Source organism: Carassius gibelio, chromosome B22 (genome assembly GCF_023724105.1).
Source record: "Carassius gibelio isolate Cgi1373 ecotype wild population from Czech Republic chromosome B22, carGib1.2-hapl.c, whole genome shotgun sequence".
Classification (NCBI taxonomy): Eukaryota; Metazoa; Chordata; class Actinopteri; order Cypriniformes; family Cyprinidae; genus Carassius; species Carassius gibelio.
In genome coordinates, this window is record NC_068417.1 from 32,279,778 (window position 1) to 32,297,360 (window position 17,583).

General features: G+C 41.2%; 1 protein-coding gene across 2 annotated transcripts; it reads right to left on the reverse strand.

Annotated features, from left to right (window-relative positions):
* Positions 1-243: 243 nt before the first annotated feature.
* On the reverse strand, positions 244-16,120 carry LOC127988254 (GTPase IMAP family member 7-like). 2 transcript variants are annotated; one of them, XM_052590900.1, is made up of 3 exons: positions 10,421-16,120; positions 1,699-1,735; positions 244-1,495 (listed from the first exon to the last, which is right to left on the reverse strand). In XM_052590900.1, exons 2-3 carry the CDS (start codon positions 1,703-1,705, stop codon positions 381-383), a joined length of 1,122 nt encoding a protein of 373 aa, XP_052446860.1. In that variant the 5' UTR covers positions 1,706-1,735; positions 10,421-16,120; the 3' UTR covers positions 244-380. The 2 variants fall into 2 exon arrangements, with proteins under 2 accessions (XP_052446860.1, XP_052446859.1); XM_052590899.1 differs by lacking the exon at positions 10,421-16,120 and having other exon boundaries at positions 1,699-3,758.
* Between the last annotated feature and the right edge of the window lie 1,463 nt (positions 16,121-17,583).

Sequence of the window (17,583 nt, forward strand, 5' to 3'; positions counted from 1 at the left end):
TAAAAATTAAAAATTTGTATTTAATTAAATTCACTCCTGTACTTTCCCTGAGATTCCCAAATCACTAAATCCGCCCCTGATTATATATATATATATATAAATATATTATAACAAATAAAGCACTTGCATCACTTCATAAAATGAAGGTTAAACCATTGGAGTTACATATCTGAACTAAAGATCTTAATTTCTGTTCCAAAGATTAACTAAGGTCTTACTAGAATTGAATGACACAAGGTTGAGTAATTAATGACAGAATTTTATTATTTTGTGCAGAACTACATTTTTAAGATCATTTGAGTTAAATGATGATGAATGTAGTAAAATTAACTCAAATGAAAAGTTTCATGAAATATTATTCTTCAATAAATTTTAGCCTTTTATTCACAAATGTTATCTATTGCGTTTGAAAATAATGGGAGTTCTGCCATTTCAACAATAGCATTTGCTGTCTCGCAGCTTGCTCTTGCTGCTTTTAATATAGCATCTCCCACAGAGTCAGATTCTACTGACGCTTGATATCCAGTAATTGCTCCTCCAACACATCCTGAGAGAGCCGCAGCTCCGAGAACACCGGCAGTGATTCCTGAACCCATTGCTGCTCCAATGCCAGCACCTGCAGCCACTTCAACCCCAATGGCTTTCAACGCTGAAGCAAACTTTGCTGCTTTGAGTAAAGCCACAACAGTTCCCACTGCAATGCCGATGCCCAGGAAAGCACCGACCAGTGTCCCTGTGGTCACTCCGGCAAGCCTAATGAGAAGTTTTTTATAAACGTTATCTTTAGCTTTTCCTTTTTTCCCTTCTGCATGCAAATTGTCCTCTATATTTTTAATCTCTTCTTGGATTTCTTCCTCCACCATCTGAAGCAGCTCATTGTTAAAGCAGCCTTTCTCTCTTCCTTTCAGATTCTTCTCGAAGGTCCTCAACAGCTTTTTCACCTGAACTCTGTTGCTCCTATAACCCCAGCAGCATTCACTCCAGTGTTTGTTGTCAATAACATAACAGCGACCTCCACAGTTTTCAACAAGCTGCTGTAGTTTTGGACTCTCCTTCACAAATTCCTCAATGGTTCGACCTTCTAGATCTTCACCGTGAGTGAATAAAACTGATATGTGTTTAAGGATATCACCATGCTGCTCAAAATATGAATTCATAATATCCACAATCTCCATTTCTTGTTTGGTGTACCTTGAAACCTTTAGAATCATTACTATCATGTCAGGACTTGGGCCCATTTCAGTGATGGATTTAATGATTTCAGCTCTGATGGCATCCTCGGAAACAACTGTGTCAAAAATCCCAGGTGTGTCAATAACAGTGATTTTTCTTCCAAAAACCATCCCATTTCCACTCACACAGTCTGCAGTCATCGATGTAGGTGAAGCTTTACTCTTGAATATTCGTTTTTTAAGGATTGTATTCCCGGCGCTACTCTTGCCAACTCCTGTCTTCCCAAAAAGGACAATCCTTCTCTCAGGTCTAGATTCTTTACCTTTTGGAAGAAAAAACAAGTGTTTTGTTATGAAACAGTTAGAAAATAAGTTGCTGCCTTAAATATTTAATTCCCATCAACTTAAAATTAATTTATAAAATAAATTTTTACTTAAATTACGTTAAACTGACTTTAAAAATGAGTTCATGTAATTTACAGTGCAAAACAGGCACTTAGAGTTATTTCATGCCATTATTTCTTACCTCCCATTATTCTTGTCCTTTAATGAACCTCTGTAATCTGTGAAACAAGGTGTGTTGCATTAATACATTTTTTAAATGAGCATTGCTCTGAATTCAAAACAAAAACTGAATCAAAAAGTCTTAAGACACATGAAAGATTTTGTTTCTCATCATCTTAAAAACATTTTGATTTCAAAGACTATTGCTAAAGTTCTTAAAATTAGTTTTGTAGACAAAAATCAACATAATTTCATTAAAGAAACAAAAAGGACATGTTCCTCCTTCAGTAATGTTTATAAAATGCACCTGATGTTGAATTAATGAATCACGCTGAATCCAGAGTGAGAAAAGCTGAAATCTAGACAAAGAAGAAGCTTAAATATGGTGTCACGTGTTTTACTCACCACATTACCATACTTCCTTAAGGGTTTATATGACTTTAATATGTAGATTTGTTCAAACCTTTGTCTGTTATAACTGATATAATTCGATATTCAACATATTGAATAATAAAATATACCATGCAGTTGTCTTCTAGTGAAGAGAAGCTGGATTGTAATTGTTTTAGTTTGGGAACAAGCAAAATCAGTGTAAGCACAGAAAACAAGTAATTTTTTCTGATTTTTTTCATTTATGGGACTGTAGTTACAGAATCATCCGTACGGTTTTGATCTGCACTCATAATGGCTGGAGAGAGCTGCATTCAATCTCCAATCAACAATGAATTTGAAAATCTCAATAATTAAGGTTTAGTTGCTTAAGGAAGAGTATAGTGAAATTGAATTTGTAATAAAGGTTACTTTATAAAATCACATTTCATGAATAAGAATTTCACAACAACAACAAAAAAAAATTATTACTAAGGTATCATTTTAAAACAAAGCATCAAGTTTATACAAAAGTGGTACAGTATATACAGTAAATTATACATGAAAACACTTTTGTTACAATAATTGTAGAACTTCCTCATTAAAAACCACTTTTTTGTCATGTAAGTTGTAAACTTCCTCACTAATGTTCTGCTTTCAGTGGTGGGATAGTTCTCAAAAATATCAGTTTTCATGTATATTTTGGGTTTGTATTACACTGTTCCCCTTGTTCTCACTTATCGCGTGTTTGATAGGCCTGTCTCCTATTTTTGACATTCATATTACAATGAACAATAACATATTACATGAACAAAGATGGATTATGTTCTGCCATTTTAACCTGAATCATTTTCTCAAGCAGTTCATTCAGAAGAATTGATTCATTTACGAAATAAGTCTATTTATGAGTGAGTTGTTCAATCATACACTACAGAGATTCATTCAAATACAATGATTATTTCGGAAAAGAAACACTAATTTGTGATTTTTGGAGACCACACCTTATATCATAGTTCACATCACAACTACATTGAACAAGTTATAAATGCAACAATTTTGCTCTTGCGCCCGTTTTTCATGAGCTGATCTCAAAGGTCTAAGACTTTATCTATGTACACAAAAGGCCTATTTCTCTCAAAAACTGTTCACAAATCTGTCTAAATCTGTGTTAGTGAGCAATTCTCCTTTGCTGAGATAATCAATCCACCTCACAGGTGTGGTATATCAAGGTGCAATATCAAGGCATATCAAATGAATGGTGAAATTATAATTCATGGCCCCAAAGATCTGTACACAATTCCTGGAAGCTGAAAAGATCCCAGTTCTAGCATGGCCAGTATACTCACCGGACATATCACCCATTGAGCATGTTTGGAATGCTCTGGATCGGTGTATATGACAACGTGTTCCAGTTCCTAACAATATCCAGCAACTTTACACAGCCATTGAAGAGGAGTGGACCAACATTACACAGGCCACAATCAACAACCTGATCAACTCTGTGTGAAGGAGATGTGTTGCACTGCGTGAGGCAAATGGTTGTCACACCAGATACTGACTAGTTTTTGGACCCCCTAATACAGTAAAACTGCCTAAGGCACACCTGTGCAATAATCATGCTGTCTAATCAGCATCTTAATATGCCACTCCTGTTAGGTGGATCGATTATCTCTGCAAAGGAGAAGTGCTCACTAACACAGATTTAGATTATTATTTGTGAATTATATTTGAGAAAAATAGGCCTTTTGTGTACATAGAAAATTTCTAATTTTTCAGCTCATGAGCAGAAGTGTTGCATTTATAATTTTGTTCAGTGTTACGGTATGATAGAGAGGAAGGAAAAAAGTGGAGTGTTACACTAAATGTGGATTTTGCAGTGTAATTTTAAAAAGTAATTAATTCACACGTAGAAATAACCACGTTATTACATAAAAAAAGACGTAAAATGGCCTGAAAACATGATCTGTGGGAGTTTCAGACAGCAACACTGGTTGCTGTCAGCTTGGTTACATTTGTAGTAAATCTATGTGTCTGTGACCAATAGCCTATTTATCGAGTGATTGTGACGGCTGGTGAAAGGACAGTCTGGAAACAATAGCGAGTTATAGTTTTAATGAGAATATATGGTGATGGTACATAAACAAACAATGACGATGAGACAGCGATACTCCGAGGGGATGGTGAAGCGGTGAGAAGTCCAGACGGTGGTGGAGAGAAGGTGAGTAATCCGGATGTAGACGGCGTGAGGCAGCAGGAGAGAGTGGCACAGGAACTGCGGGGAATAGAGCCAAAGGTAAGTGTCCGTGGCTGAGTGAACGTGCGAAGAGTGGATGAGGTTCTGGGGAAACACAGACATCCAAACGCAAAACAACACTGAAGCCAGACGGGGGGTTATCACATCAAACATAGAACAACGATCTCTCAAACACAAGACGTGGCAGCTGTTGCTGATACAATTAACGGAGACGCCCACAACTAATCAGTGCAGACACGGAACACACAGAATTCAACACAAAGTGTAAACATCCCGAGATCACGGTTTACCAACCGTGAAAGTACCCCCCCTCTAAGAACTCCTCCTGGGGTTCCCAGAAGGGCCTACCTGCTGATTGTATTCATCAATAAGGGAGTGATCCAATATGTCCCTAGCAGGTACCCAACTCCTCTCCTCCGGACCGTAACCTTCCCAGTCCACCAGATACTGGAATCCTTGTCCCCTCCGTCTCAAGTCCAGAATACGATTAACCAAATATGTTGGTTCCCCATCTACGAGACGCAGCGGCGGGGGAACCGGAGTAGGCGGATTAATACGTGCATAAAACACTGGTTTAATTTTGGACACATGAAAGGCGGGGTGTATCCTCTTGTACGCAGGAGGTAGTTTGAGGTGGACTGTCACCGGACTAATGATCTTGATGATAGTAAACGGGCCGATAAATTTGGGAGCTAATTTATTAGAAACAGATCGCAGAGAAATGTTACTGGTAGAAAGCCACACCTTTTCACCCACGACGTAGACAGGAGGCTTTGACCGTTGTCAAAACTACGGTCTCCTTGGCTGTCGGTAATTTGGGCAAGGGAATGAAATGTGCTGCCTTCGAGAACCGGTCCACTACGGTCAAAACCACCGTCATGCCATTAGATGGTAACAAAATCTAGAGCGATATGGGACCAGGGTCTCGAAGGGACAGACAGCGGTTGAAGGAGCCCATCAGGAGGTCAGTTAGATGACTTACCACTGGCACAAACTGAGCAAGCCAAAACAAAATTGCGGACATTGCGAGCCATACGTGGCCACCAGAATCGTTGTCTAACCAAACCATTAGTTCTACTTAAATTCAAAACGACCGAAAAAAGTGCCCACCGAGCCTGCCTGGAATTGAGTCTTTTGGCAGTTCTGATGTATTCTAAATTCTTGTGATCGGTCCAAACAATAAACGGAACCCCTGAACCCTCTAACCAGTGGCGCCACTCCTCCAATGCTAATTTGACCGCCAACAACTCTCTATTGCCAATGTCATAATTACGTTCAGCAGGAGATAATCGATGTGAAAAGAACGCGCAAGGGTGTACCTTTTCGTCCGAAGCAGCACATTGGGACAACACTGCTCCTACCCCCACCTCTGATGCGTCGACCTCCACCACGAACTGCCATGTGGGATCAGGGGCCACAAGGATGGGAGCCGAAACGAAGTGGTTCTTGAGGTTACTGAACGCAGCCTCAGCTGCGTCCAACCACCTGAACGGAGTACTTGGGGAGGTCAAGGCTGTCAGAGGTGAGACTAGTTGGCTGAAATTACGAATGAAACGTCGATAGAAATTGGCGAACCCCAGAAACTGCTGTAGGGCCTTACGGGAATCTGGAGATGGCCAATCTATCACAGCCTTAACTTTGTCAGGGTCCATACGTATTCCCTCGGACGAAATGATATACCCTAGGAAGGGAACAGACTGTGCATGGAATACGCATTTCTCCGCCTTGACAAAAAGCCCATTCTCAAGTAACCTCTGGAGCACTCGTCTGACGTGTTGAACGTGTTCCTGGAGAGATGAAGAAAAAATCAGTATGTCATCCAGGTAAACATATATAAACTGATCTACCATATCTCTCAACACGTCATTCACGAGTGCTTGGAAAACCCCAGGCAAGTTGGAGAGCCCGAACGGCATCACCATGTACTCAAAGTGCCCTCTAGGGGTATTGAAGGCGGTTATCCATTCATCCCCCTTCCTGATGCGGACCAAATGATAAGCGTTACGTAAATCCAATTTTGTGAATATGGATGCTCCCTGCAACCTCTTGAAAGCTGAAGACATGAGTGGTAAAGGATAAGTATTCTTAATAGTAATGTTGTTCAGCTCTCGGTAATCAATGCAAGGTCGCAGAGAACCATCCTTCCTACCCACAAAAAAGAACCCCGCCCCCGCTGGAGAAGAGGAAGGACGGATGAACCCAGAGGCTAAGGAATCAGAAATGTATTTCTCCATGGCCTCCCTCTATAGAAAGAGATAGATAACTTGCCCTTAGGCGGAGACTTACCTGACACTAAGTCTATGGCACAGTCGTAGGGACGATGCGGAGGGAGAGAAGCAGCACGGGACTTACTGAACACTTCCTTCAGGTCCAGATACTCAACGGGGACGTTTGGCAAAACCATGGTCTCCTTCTGAAAGACAGAAACAGGGACAACAGGACAAGCAGAAACCAGACAAGACTCATGACATCTTTCAATCCACAATGTGACATTGTTAGAACCCCATTCCACTCGTGGATTATGTTTGGACAACCATGGGTGACCTAATACAATGGGAGCAACAGGGGAGTCCATGAGAAAAAAGGATATGGTTTCTTGATGGTTGCCAGAAGTAACCAGAGTGATGGGTTCTGTATGGTGCGTGACGTGAGGCAGTTCCTGGCCGTTGAGTGCGGTGACATGGATGGGGAGAGACACAGGAAGGACAGGAATGTTCAAGTGATGTGCCAGTGAAGAATCCATTTTTGTGAATGGATGGAAGGAGGGTCGATGATGTAGATGAGGACTTCTCAGCGGAGATCCCACCCGATAGTAGCCTCAAGTTTAACCCCCACTACATGTAACCTAATTGTGATGTGCAAGTATTTTGAAGATAAATCTACTGTTACAATAAACACTGCATTACGATATGCGCTTTCCTTATCGCCTGTCTTCGTTGAGTGACTGTTCTATCTTGGGTTGAGAGGGTATGTTAACAGCTGTGATTATGAACACTGTAAATTCCCTCATTATGCAGAATGGATAAAAGTTAGGAGATGCATGTTGTCCAGTGACTGAACGTTATTCAGCAGAATGGTTGGGGAGAGGAGGTTGGAGGGGACACCGTCTGACGAGGTTTCAGACAACAGAGCCTTTACTACTGCTGCTGCGTCCTGTTTGGACATTGGGAAGACCTCTACCCATTTGGACCACATGTCCACAAATACCAAACAATTTTTCTTCCCTTCACATGGGGACAGATCAATGAAATCCATCTGTAAATATTCGAAGGGCCTCATCGGTGCTGTCTGGGATACCTGAGGCATTTTTATGCCTCTTGCCACATTATGTGTATTACAAATGACACATCTTTTGCAAAAATGTTCTGCATAAATTGTGAACCCCTTTGTAAACCACAATTCTTTCATTCGCATAATCATTCCCCCTTTCAATGCGTGGTCTTTCCCATGCATCGACTTAGCATAGTGAGTAAAGAAGTGTTTAGGTAATCAAGGCTTGCCATCTCTGCTTCATCCATACTCCATTCACCACCTTACAGCAACACTGTTTCCATTTCTCTCTCTCCTGTCCTGTCGCAAATGTCTGCATGCCCTGTAAAGATGAAGAAATGTCAGGGTTATTTTCAGATAACAAAGTACACTCTGATGATTTTGTCTGCTGAGATGCCACAGCCTTAGCCGCTGCGTCTACTCTGACATTTCCTGTAGATACAGAATCTTTGTTATTAGTATGCGCTGCGCATTTACAAATCACTATCTTTTCTGGCAGCAAAATAGCGTTGAGCAAATCTGACACGAGGGGTGCATTTAATATTGGTCGCTCATCTGACTTTAAAAACTTTCTGTGTTTCCACAGCGCCCCAAAATCATGAGTAACCCCAAATGCATAGCGTGAATCTGTGTAAATCGTTACACATTTGTTTGTCATAAGTTTTCATGCTTCTGTTAATGCCACAAGCTCAGCTGCTTGTGCTGAATAATTGGCCACAATGTCAAATTCAGTTGTTATCGCATAACCAACTTTATTCAGGCCTGTTTTTTGATCTTTAAAAGCTGAGCCATCCACAAAGAGAACATTTTCACAATTTTCGAATGGCACGTCAGGTCTGGACGTGGCGTACACACTTGTTCAAGCGCTGTTAAACAACAATGATGCTCTTCCCCATCCTCTTCTGTTGGAAGGAGAGTAGCAGCATTCAAGGTTGTGCATCGCTTAACAGTGATGTTAGGCATGTCAATCAGAATATTATGCTATCTTAACCATCGAGCTGTTGATAAGTGTGATGTTTTCTGTTCCTGCAAAATCATGGACACTGCGTGAGGCACCATCAATGTCAGATCAGAGTACGAATTCAGCAGCTGCCACCGCCCTCAGACATTGTGGCAGGCCTGCTGCAACTGGGTCTAATTTGCTGGAAAAATATGTCACAGGTCTCAATTTGTCTCCATGATGCTGCAACAATACAGAAGTCATAAATCCATTTTTCTCATCAACTGTCTGAACCAAGGGTTTATTTGGGGCCGGCAAGCCTAGAGTTGGTGCAACAGACAGCTGAACTTTCATGTTCAGAAATGCCTCTTCTGCCTTTTCTGTCCACTTTAACCCCCTTTCTGTTGTTAGGCCCCTCAAGGGCTGTTCATGAATTGCATAATTTGGAATAAATGTTCTACAGTATGAACACATCCCCAAAAATGATAGCATTTGTTTCTTTGTCAGTGGTTTTGGGACCTCTTTTATCGCTTTAACCCTTTTTTCAGAAAGTGATTTGCTATTCGGTGTTATTACATGCCCCAGGAATGTAATCTGTTGTTTTACGAACTGCAATTTTGTCAGGCTGACTTTATGGCCCTCCCGAGCCAGATGGTTCAAGAGGGTCACAGTGTCAGTCACACATGTAAGCTCATGATGAGCACACAAGCAAAGATCATCCACATACTGCAACAGAGCTGTACCTGCTGTCAGGGTCAAAGGTTCCAAACTCCTACTGTTTTTATACCAAGAATTGCTTCTAGTTTTAGAGGGTATTGACGTCTGTCATCAGATTTTGGGGTGACCACAACTGGTTCACATCCTTTAATTAAACCAACATCGTATTTGTGTTTCGCCCATAACTCTGATGGCATTTCTGCTATTGCTGGATGTATATCTGAGGCACAAATAATTGTCATGCAATGATTTTTCCTTTTGCCAATGGGTACCACAACTCTCTCTGTCTCAATGTCATGCTTGCAATCAGACATAAACGCTCCCAGACTCTGACTGTGTTTCACCCCCCCCTCCTATCGGTCTCCAGTCTTTGGCATAAACACAGCTTTTCACAAACAGTTCTAATCTGGGCCCTGTCTGGCTCCTGTCCTCGGAAAGTGAAGTGAGGCACAGAATCTTCTGCCATTAAGTAAAACTGAAGCTGTTTTTCTGTCAGGCAAACTGAAACTGTACACACATTTTCTGTCCAAAACATTTTATCAAAATGTAAGGTTTCTCCTTCTTAAACCTCAAACCAGTCTTTTTCATACTGGTTATCTGGTTGTACTACAACATGTGACGTGCAATGCAATTTGTCAGGCAGCATGATTTCTCTATCAAATGGTTTTGTTCTATCTTTAGCCAGTTCACACATCATTCCAGCTCAATCAGAATTTATGATGTGCCATTCATATGCCCATTTTGGTTCTGCTTGCAGACAGCAAATCTGCTCTTTCTCTGCCACTCGGACACCCCCAGAGTCTGCAATCAGTGTCAAATTTAGTTTGCACAATAAATCTCTCCCCATCAAAGGCACTGGACATGCAGGGGTGTAGAGAAAAGCATATATATATATATTTTTTTTTTTTTTTTGATTGATGATGTTTATTCTAATTTTCTCACAAATCAACATAACAGGCAACATAACAGACAAATTCTACAAGTGCATGGTATGAATATATATATATATATATATATATATATATATATATATATATATATATATATATATATATATATAAATTTATCACCTGCTTCGTCAGGGCTCGGCAAGTGAGCCATCGCTTCTTTCATGTCCGTTATAGTCCATGGTCTAAAGACCATAACAGGCCCGTCAGGACCTGAAACTTCAATCAATGGAGCTGTTATTCTCACATTTTCTTCTTTCGCTGTTTATCTGGTTTTTCTTTTCTTTGTCGGGGTTGCTCTGCGCAGTATTTCCTCTTCAATTTCTCTGTTGGGGGTTTCAGGAATGATTTCTGGTTCTTCCTCTGTCTCCATTCTGGATCTGGCCACGGTGCTGTTGGTGTTCTCGGTGGAGAGCAGCCGAGGTCAGGGTCCATTTTCGCGGCTTGCATCTCAATCACGGGAAAGTGTGTTTAGGGCGGAGGTACATGTTTAGAAACACAAACATAAAAGCGGTTAGTAGGTTTATGTGAGGCATTTACATTTTCTTCACATTCTTCAACTTTCTTTTCCTCCTTTCTACTTGCTAATTCTTTCTGCATAGTTGTCCTTTCTCTCCTATCTGCTTCCGCTATCCAACAATTCACAGTTCGTTCACATTTCTCACACATGTGTCTGCCACAACAAGCTTTCTGTCTCTCGCTTCCCTCTTCTACTGATTCCTTCACAGCTTTTAATTTCTACACTCAACGTTCCCTCTTTTGGAAAACCATGGTATTTTATTAATTTCCCCATATCTTGCATGCATTTTTGGCCATACACTTTTTTCATTTTCCTAAACACCGGTGTATCATATTCAACGAGCTTGCTCTGAGACTTTCCCATATCTGCTGGTTTCCTTCTCTGTGGAGATTCTCTTCGGCGCGGCTATAATCTGTCAGACGTAGACGTCTCCAGCAGATCCGACTTTTTCTCGGCCAAGTCGACAGGCAATACTCGCACAGTCTCACTGTCCCTCTTAGAAATATGTTAACTGCTTGCACGTGATCTCAGCTTATCGCTTTGAAATATCTGGATCGCTTTGATCTCAATTTCTAACTCAATTTACGATCACGCCAGTTGCAGCCATTTTAATTCCCCCACTAGAAATGTATTAACTGTGCCTCAGTATTCTCACAATCGGATTCCCTCAGAATCCTCTTGATTGTGTTCCCATAGAGAAGGTCCCACCGCTATGGTTCGTCCCTCTTCTAATTTAAATTCCAATCCTTATTTCTAAAAACCCAAAATTTTGAATACCATGAACTGTCTCTTACCAGAGATTTCTATTGCCACTCAGGTTCTTTTCTGATTCCAGTGGTGTCCCCTCCGGGCCTCGGTGGTCGGTCCCTCTCTCCCTCAAACCTAATCAGGGTTAGGGCTGAACTTCTATAGTCCAGGATGAACAGTCAACGTCCACTCACAGGTCCAGAGGACACATCCAAGGAATCCAACGTTCGCAAAATTTTAATCAACTCTCATCAGCATAAGAGACAGACTCACTCTCAGGTATAATTAAAAAGAAAGCTTTTATTCTTTGCAAAGAAGGTCAGACAATCATACAGCAACACTGAGTTCCTGCAGAGTAAAACCGACCCAGGAAGAGGGCAGTACTCCACCTTATATCCCTTTGATGCGTCAAGGTTACAAAGTCTTAACAGCTGTAAATTTCCACACATAACAAGGAACACTCTCTATGGGCCGTTTCTCTCACATTTAGGACTTAGCAGTTCAGTTCATATGTATGAACCCTGTATGAACTGCTGTATGAACCCTTCAGTTCATCCTCAGGCATTGTTCACCCACTATATGGCCCAATGACCCTCTCAGGTCATTCTCAGACATCTGCCCCCCCAGGTGCCACCCTTCTGAACCCACACAGCAATTCTAAGAAAAGACATGCAAATATAGGTATACAGAAGCAATGTTAAATGAATTTTTCCACCACATAGCCTAGCTAAAGTGGACGAGAATGCTAAGTAACTTTACCAATCTCCCTGCAAAACTCTCATGGCAGCCAAGGAGATCATGATTGCACTGATAAGTCAACCATGCAAAAACGCAACACGTTTTTATTTTATTGTATGTTTTTTTATTAATGATCTTCAGTATTCACGGACCATTGCGAGGTTTAACCAGACGGTTACAAGAGCTCCACCAGATGCATCACTGTGGGATTGTGGGATTGTTCAGGATTGTGGGTAATGAAGTACTTAGCCAAGACATCACGAATCAAAGGGATTTATCTCAAAACAAGATTAGTGCCCCATGAACCTTTGGCGTTTATATGAGCATATACTATCGCTTAGTACAGCCGTAGCTGGTTTTAAGTCTACCATGTATGGTCACGTTTTTATGGCTTTTAACCCAACTGTCAATGCAGAAATTGTATTGAATTTTTACTTCCCGCACCGGCTGTGGGCGGGATTGTGATGCTCTATACACCAAAATAAAAAAAACAGACCCTGTAGTAAAAAATAAATAAATAAAAAAATAATAATAATCGGTTTTATTCTAGCTTAAATCATTCTTTTTTAAATCAGCTCTTCTCAAAATTTTAATGTGCTCCCTCAGGTTATCAAAAATTTCTGTAAGTGTTAGTCTTTCCTTGTTTTTTCCTATGTCTTCCTTAGCCTCCACAAATCCCCTCTAAGGATTGCTATTTTCTACACCTGTATGTTTTCCTTTGGCTGAACGTATGTTTTAACCTTGGCTCTATCTTTACAAAGCAATCAGCACCTATGCTGCAAATAATGGAAGCCATATCCTTGAGCTTCCTCCCCACAACTCCTGCCAAAGCTATTTCTAGCATCCACATCATGATCAAACTTCTCCCACTCCGTCCTTGCCACTTCACCAGGCGAATTCATGAATTCTTTCTGACCTCTCCTAATCCTATATCCTGTCCAAGTTGTCTACTGCCATGTGTACCGTCCGCTTCTGCCTGCTGCTTCATGTCCTCTGACCAGTGTTTGGAATAACGGCGTTTAAAAGAACGGCGTTAGGTAATGACGTTATTTTTTCAGTAACGCGGTAATCTAACTAATTACTTTTCCCGTCGTTACAACGCCGTTAACGTTACTGAACGTTAAATGCGGTTCGTTACTATGCATTGATTTAATAAACTATGCAATCCGAGCGCACCCCTGGCTCACACAGCGAGTGAGCAGGTGGGTTAATGACGAGATAAGCGGTTGTGATTGGCAAAGGCAGAGTCATGTGTTTCATGGTAGCCAATCAGAGCCAGTGTTTTTACACACATGCCGGCACACCCGGCAAAGATAATACTTGGAAGTGCAGGATAAAACTCTTGCTGTCTGTTGACGTGCAATAAATATTGAAAGTTATGTACTTGTCTGTTCTACTCATTTCAACTGACTTCTGAAAACTGCAAAAAAAAAAGTACAAATTCTCTGACATGTAGCAACCTTTTTTTTTCTTTTTTTTTTTACAGTAACACAAATAGTTACTTTCCCTGGTAACGAGTTACTTTTATTATAGAGTAATTCAGTTACTAACTCAGTTACTTTTTGGAACAAGTAGTGAGTAACTATAACTAATTACTTTTTTAAAGTAACGTTCCCAACACTGATCATCATCAGTGATGCTGTTCCTGCTCCCATCTTCATCATGTGCCTGGAGATTCTGGGGATTCTGGTTTGCTTCCTGCCCCAGCCTCTCCTCTGTCTCACCAGGTTTCCCTGTGCATTGCACGATATGTTCAGGTTGCAAGCACTTCATCTTTGAATGATGTATCTTTGAGTGTACTGTTTGAGTGCATGCATTACTCCGGGATATTGGTTTGTTTGAACTCAGAGGGAGTGTCAGCCACATTAAAAAAAGTGAACAGCTTAAGTCATTTGTGGATTAATGCGTATTAGAGATGCGAGCCGTTTAAAACGATTCAGTTCGATTTGATGAACTTAATGATTCGTTTGTGAACCGGATATCCAAACTGCTTTGATTTGAACTCTCTCTCACACAGAAACAGAAGAGAAGACAATGCTGTATAAAGTCGTCGTTTTTGCTATTTTTGGACCAAAATGTATTTTAGATGCTTCAACAAATTCTAACTGACCCTCTGATGTCACATGGACTACTTTGATGATGTTTTTCTTACCTTTCTGGACATGGACAGTATACCGTACACATAGTTTCAATGGAGGGACTGAGAGCTCTCAGACTAAATCTAAAATATCTTAAACTGTGTTCCAAAGATAAAAGGAGGTCTTACATGTTTGGAACAGCATAAGGGTGAGTTATTAATGACATAATTTTCATTTTTGGGTGAACTAACCCTTTAATTGAGCAGACACAACTTTTTATAAAATTGTAGACATAAATGGAAGATTTGAAATGGGCCTTTAATTTTCCATTTCACTAGGATCTAGTTGTGGTTTCTTAATAAATGCCAGCTTGAATGGTTTTGGGACGTGATGTAAATATAACTAAGAGTTAATAATGTTGAGAATCGGTTCTTCTGCTACAGGTAACAACTCTTTCGGTGATTTAGTGGATACAGGATCTAATAAATATATTGTTGGTTTAGATACATTGTTTGTCACAATCTCGGTGGGGTCTTAGGCTTTTATTGCCGTAGAGCACCTGGCTTTTTGTTTTGATGGCTCGCCAGGTGTGTCAGTCCGTAAGCAATTGTGTCAGTCCGTAAGCATTGTTAGAAGCGCTAATCTTCTCCTTGCCTTCCGAGTTTTTTGACCCTGCTTAATTCATTTGTTTTTTCCCTGTCTTTTCAGTATGGTGTCCCTGTTTTTGACCTTTCTGTCTGCCTGGCACCTCTAGGACTCTGGGGAGCTTTTTGTCTGTGTTGTATCTCTCGCTTGCTGAGGCCAGCATCCACTAAACAGCCGATTCTACTCACCCCTCTCCCGGTCTTGACGTTAGCTGTCGGCGGGCTCGTCACTTCCCCTCGCTGCTGTCTAGCAGATTCCAGGTTAAGTTTCCCCGCTGGTCTTCCTCACGGAGTGCTGGCGGTCTTGTTATCCTTCTGACTAGTCCTCAGCATAAATAAACTCATTCATCTGCTGTTGAATCCTGGTCTTGTTTTCACATTGATACATTTATTTAGCTCTTCCTGTCCTATAGTTGTAAAGTGCTGCAGTTTATCTTTGAGTGCGATGGATGACACTGAAGTATTAGATGCTGTAGAATCTACATTTGTTATTGTATTTCTGATATTATCTATTTTATCAGTGCAGAAATTCATAAAGTCATTACTATTAAACATTGATGGCATATTAGAATCAGCTGGTGTCTGGTTATTCGTTAATCTAACCTTCTGTTCTAAATAAAAACCTTGGATTTTTTTGGTTATTTTCAATGAGTTTGTGGATATTCTCGGCCCTGGCAGTTTTTAGAGCCTGTCTATAGCTGGACATACTGTTTTTCCACGGAATTCTAAAAACTTTCAGGTTAGTTTTTCTCCATTTGCACCAAGGACCTTCCTCTCCGGGTGGCTTCTCACAAGTTAGCCCCCAGGTTCATGGGGCCATATCAGATCACCAAGGTATTGAGTCCTGTGGCGGTAAAGTTCAAGTTACCTCCCATACTTGGTCGGGTACACCCAGTCTTTCATGTTTCTCGGGTCAAGCCTGTGTTTCATTCTCGCCTTAACCCATCTGCTACTAACCCTCCCCCTCCCCCTCCCCGTCTAGTGGATGGTTCCCCAGCCTTCACTGTCAGGAGGTTGTTGGATGTCAGACATCGAGGTCAGGGATTTCAGTATCTGGTGGACTGGGAGGGATATGGTCCGGATGAGAGGATTTGGGTCCCAGCTCGGGATATTCTGGATCGGTCGCTGATCGAGGACTTCAACCGGCAGCATGGTGGTACCTTCCCTGGCCAGGGGGCGCTCCTGGGGAGGGGGGTAATGTCACGTCCCCGGGCTGATCTGTCTGTTTTTCCCTATAGTGTGTGTTGTTGTTTACACTTACCATGTGCTTCTGTGTCACCGTGGTGCCCGTCTCCGCCCTCTTGTTTCATTATTATATTGTTATTGGTCACCATCACCTGCTCTGCATCATCACAATCACTCCTTCTCTATTTAGTCTCCTCATGTGTGCTGTCTGTTGTCAGATCATCGTGTTGATCTTGTTCATGTCTCAGCCTTGTCCTCACCTCTTGTTTAGCCTGCACAGAGATCGTGCCCGTTTTGTTTTCATCCTCTAGTTTTGTTTTTTCCCTCTTCCTCCTGCTTTCAGGCAGCGCTATTCTTCAGCCTCCCAGGCTTGCGATAACCGACCGCTGTAACTCTTCTTCTTCACCGCGCTGCAGCGAGCCACCAGTTCCCCGCCTCAACAGCGCCCCCGCCTCCCTGTCAGTTTATCTGGGCATTGCATCAGTGGATTTCCAAGTGGAATTCGTCCAGGAGGCTCTTTTGGATCTGCTCCAGACTGCCCTGTTCCTGGATTGTTTTTGTTTGTTAATTTTTATTTTTTCAGTCCTTTGAAATTAAAGCCCATATAATATACTAATATCTAATAAACTGACCCTTTTTGAGCACCTGCAACTGAGTCCCAGTCTCGCTTTGACAGAGTGAGTATTACTATTAAACCATGGCACAGTACGCTTTTCTCTAAACTTTTTCAATTTGATGGGGACAACAGCTTTTAATGTATTAGAGAAAATAGTGCCCATGTTGCCAGTCATTTCGTCTAGTTCATGTGTATTTATGGGTACACATAGCAGTTGAGATAAATCAGGCAGGTTATTTGTGAATTTGTCTTTGGTGACTGGATCAATTGTTCTGCCCAGATGGTAATGCTGAGCCATATAGTTAATATCAGTGATACGCAGCATGCATGATACAAGGAAATGATTGGTAACAACATCACTTTGAGGAACGACATCTATATCAGTAAGATCGATTCCATGCAATATAATTAAATCTAGTGTATGATTAAAATGATGAGTGGGCCCAGTGACATTTTGCTTGACTCCAAAAGAGTTTATCAGTTCAGTAAACGCAATTCCTAATGCATCATTTGTATTATCAACGTGAATATTACAATCTCCGACAATTAGCACTTTATCAAATGTAACCAAAAGATCTGAGAGGAAATCTGCAAATTATTTTAAGAATTCTGTATACGGCCCTGGTGGTCTATACACAGTAGCCAGAGCAAGAGACACAATAGATTTATTTTTCATATCTGACAATGTAACATTAAAGGAGGGGGTGAAATGCTCGTTTTCACTCAATATCCTGTTAATCTTGAGTACATATAGAGTAGTACTGCATCCTTCATAAATCCAAAAAGTCTTTAGTTTTATTATATTCATAAGAGAAATATAGTCTGTACCGATTTTTCCCGGAAAAACACGACCGGCTGGAGGCGTGACGTGTGGGCGGAGCT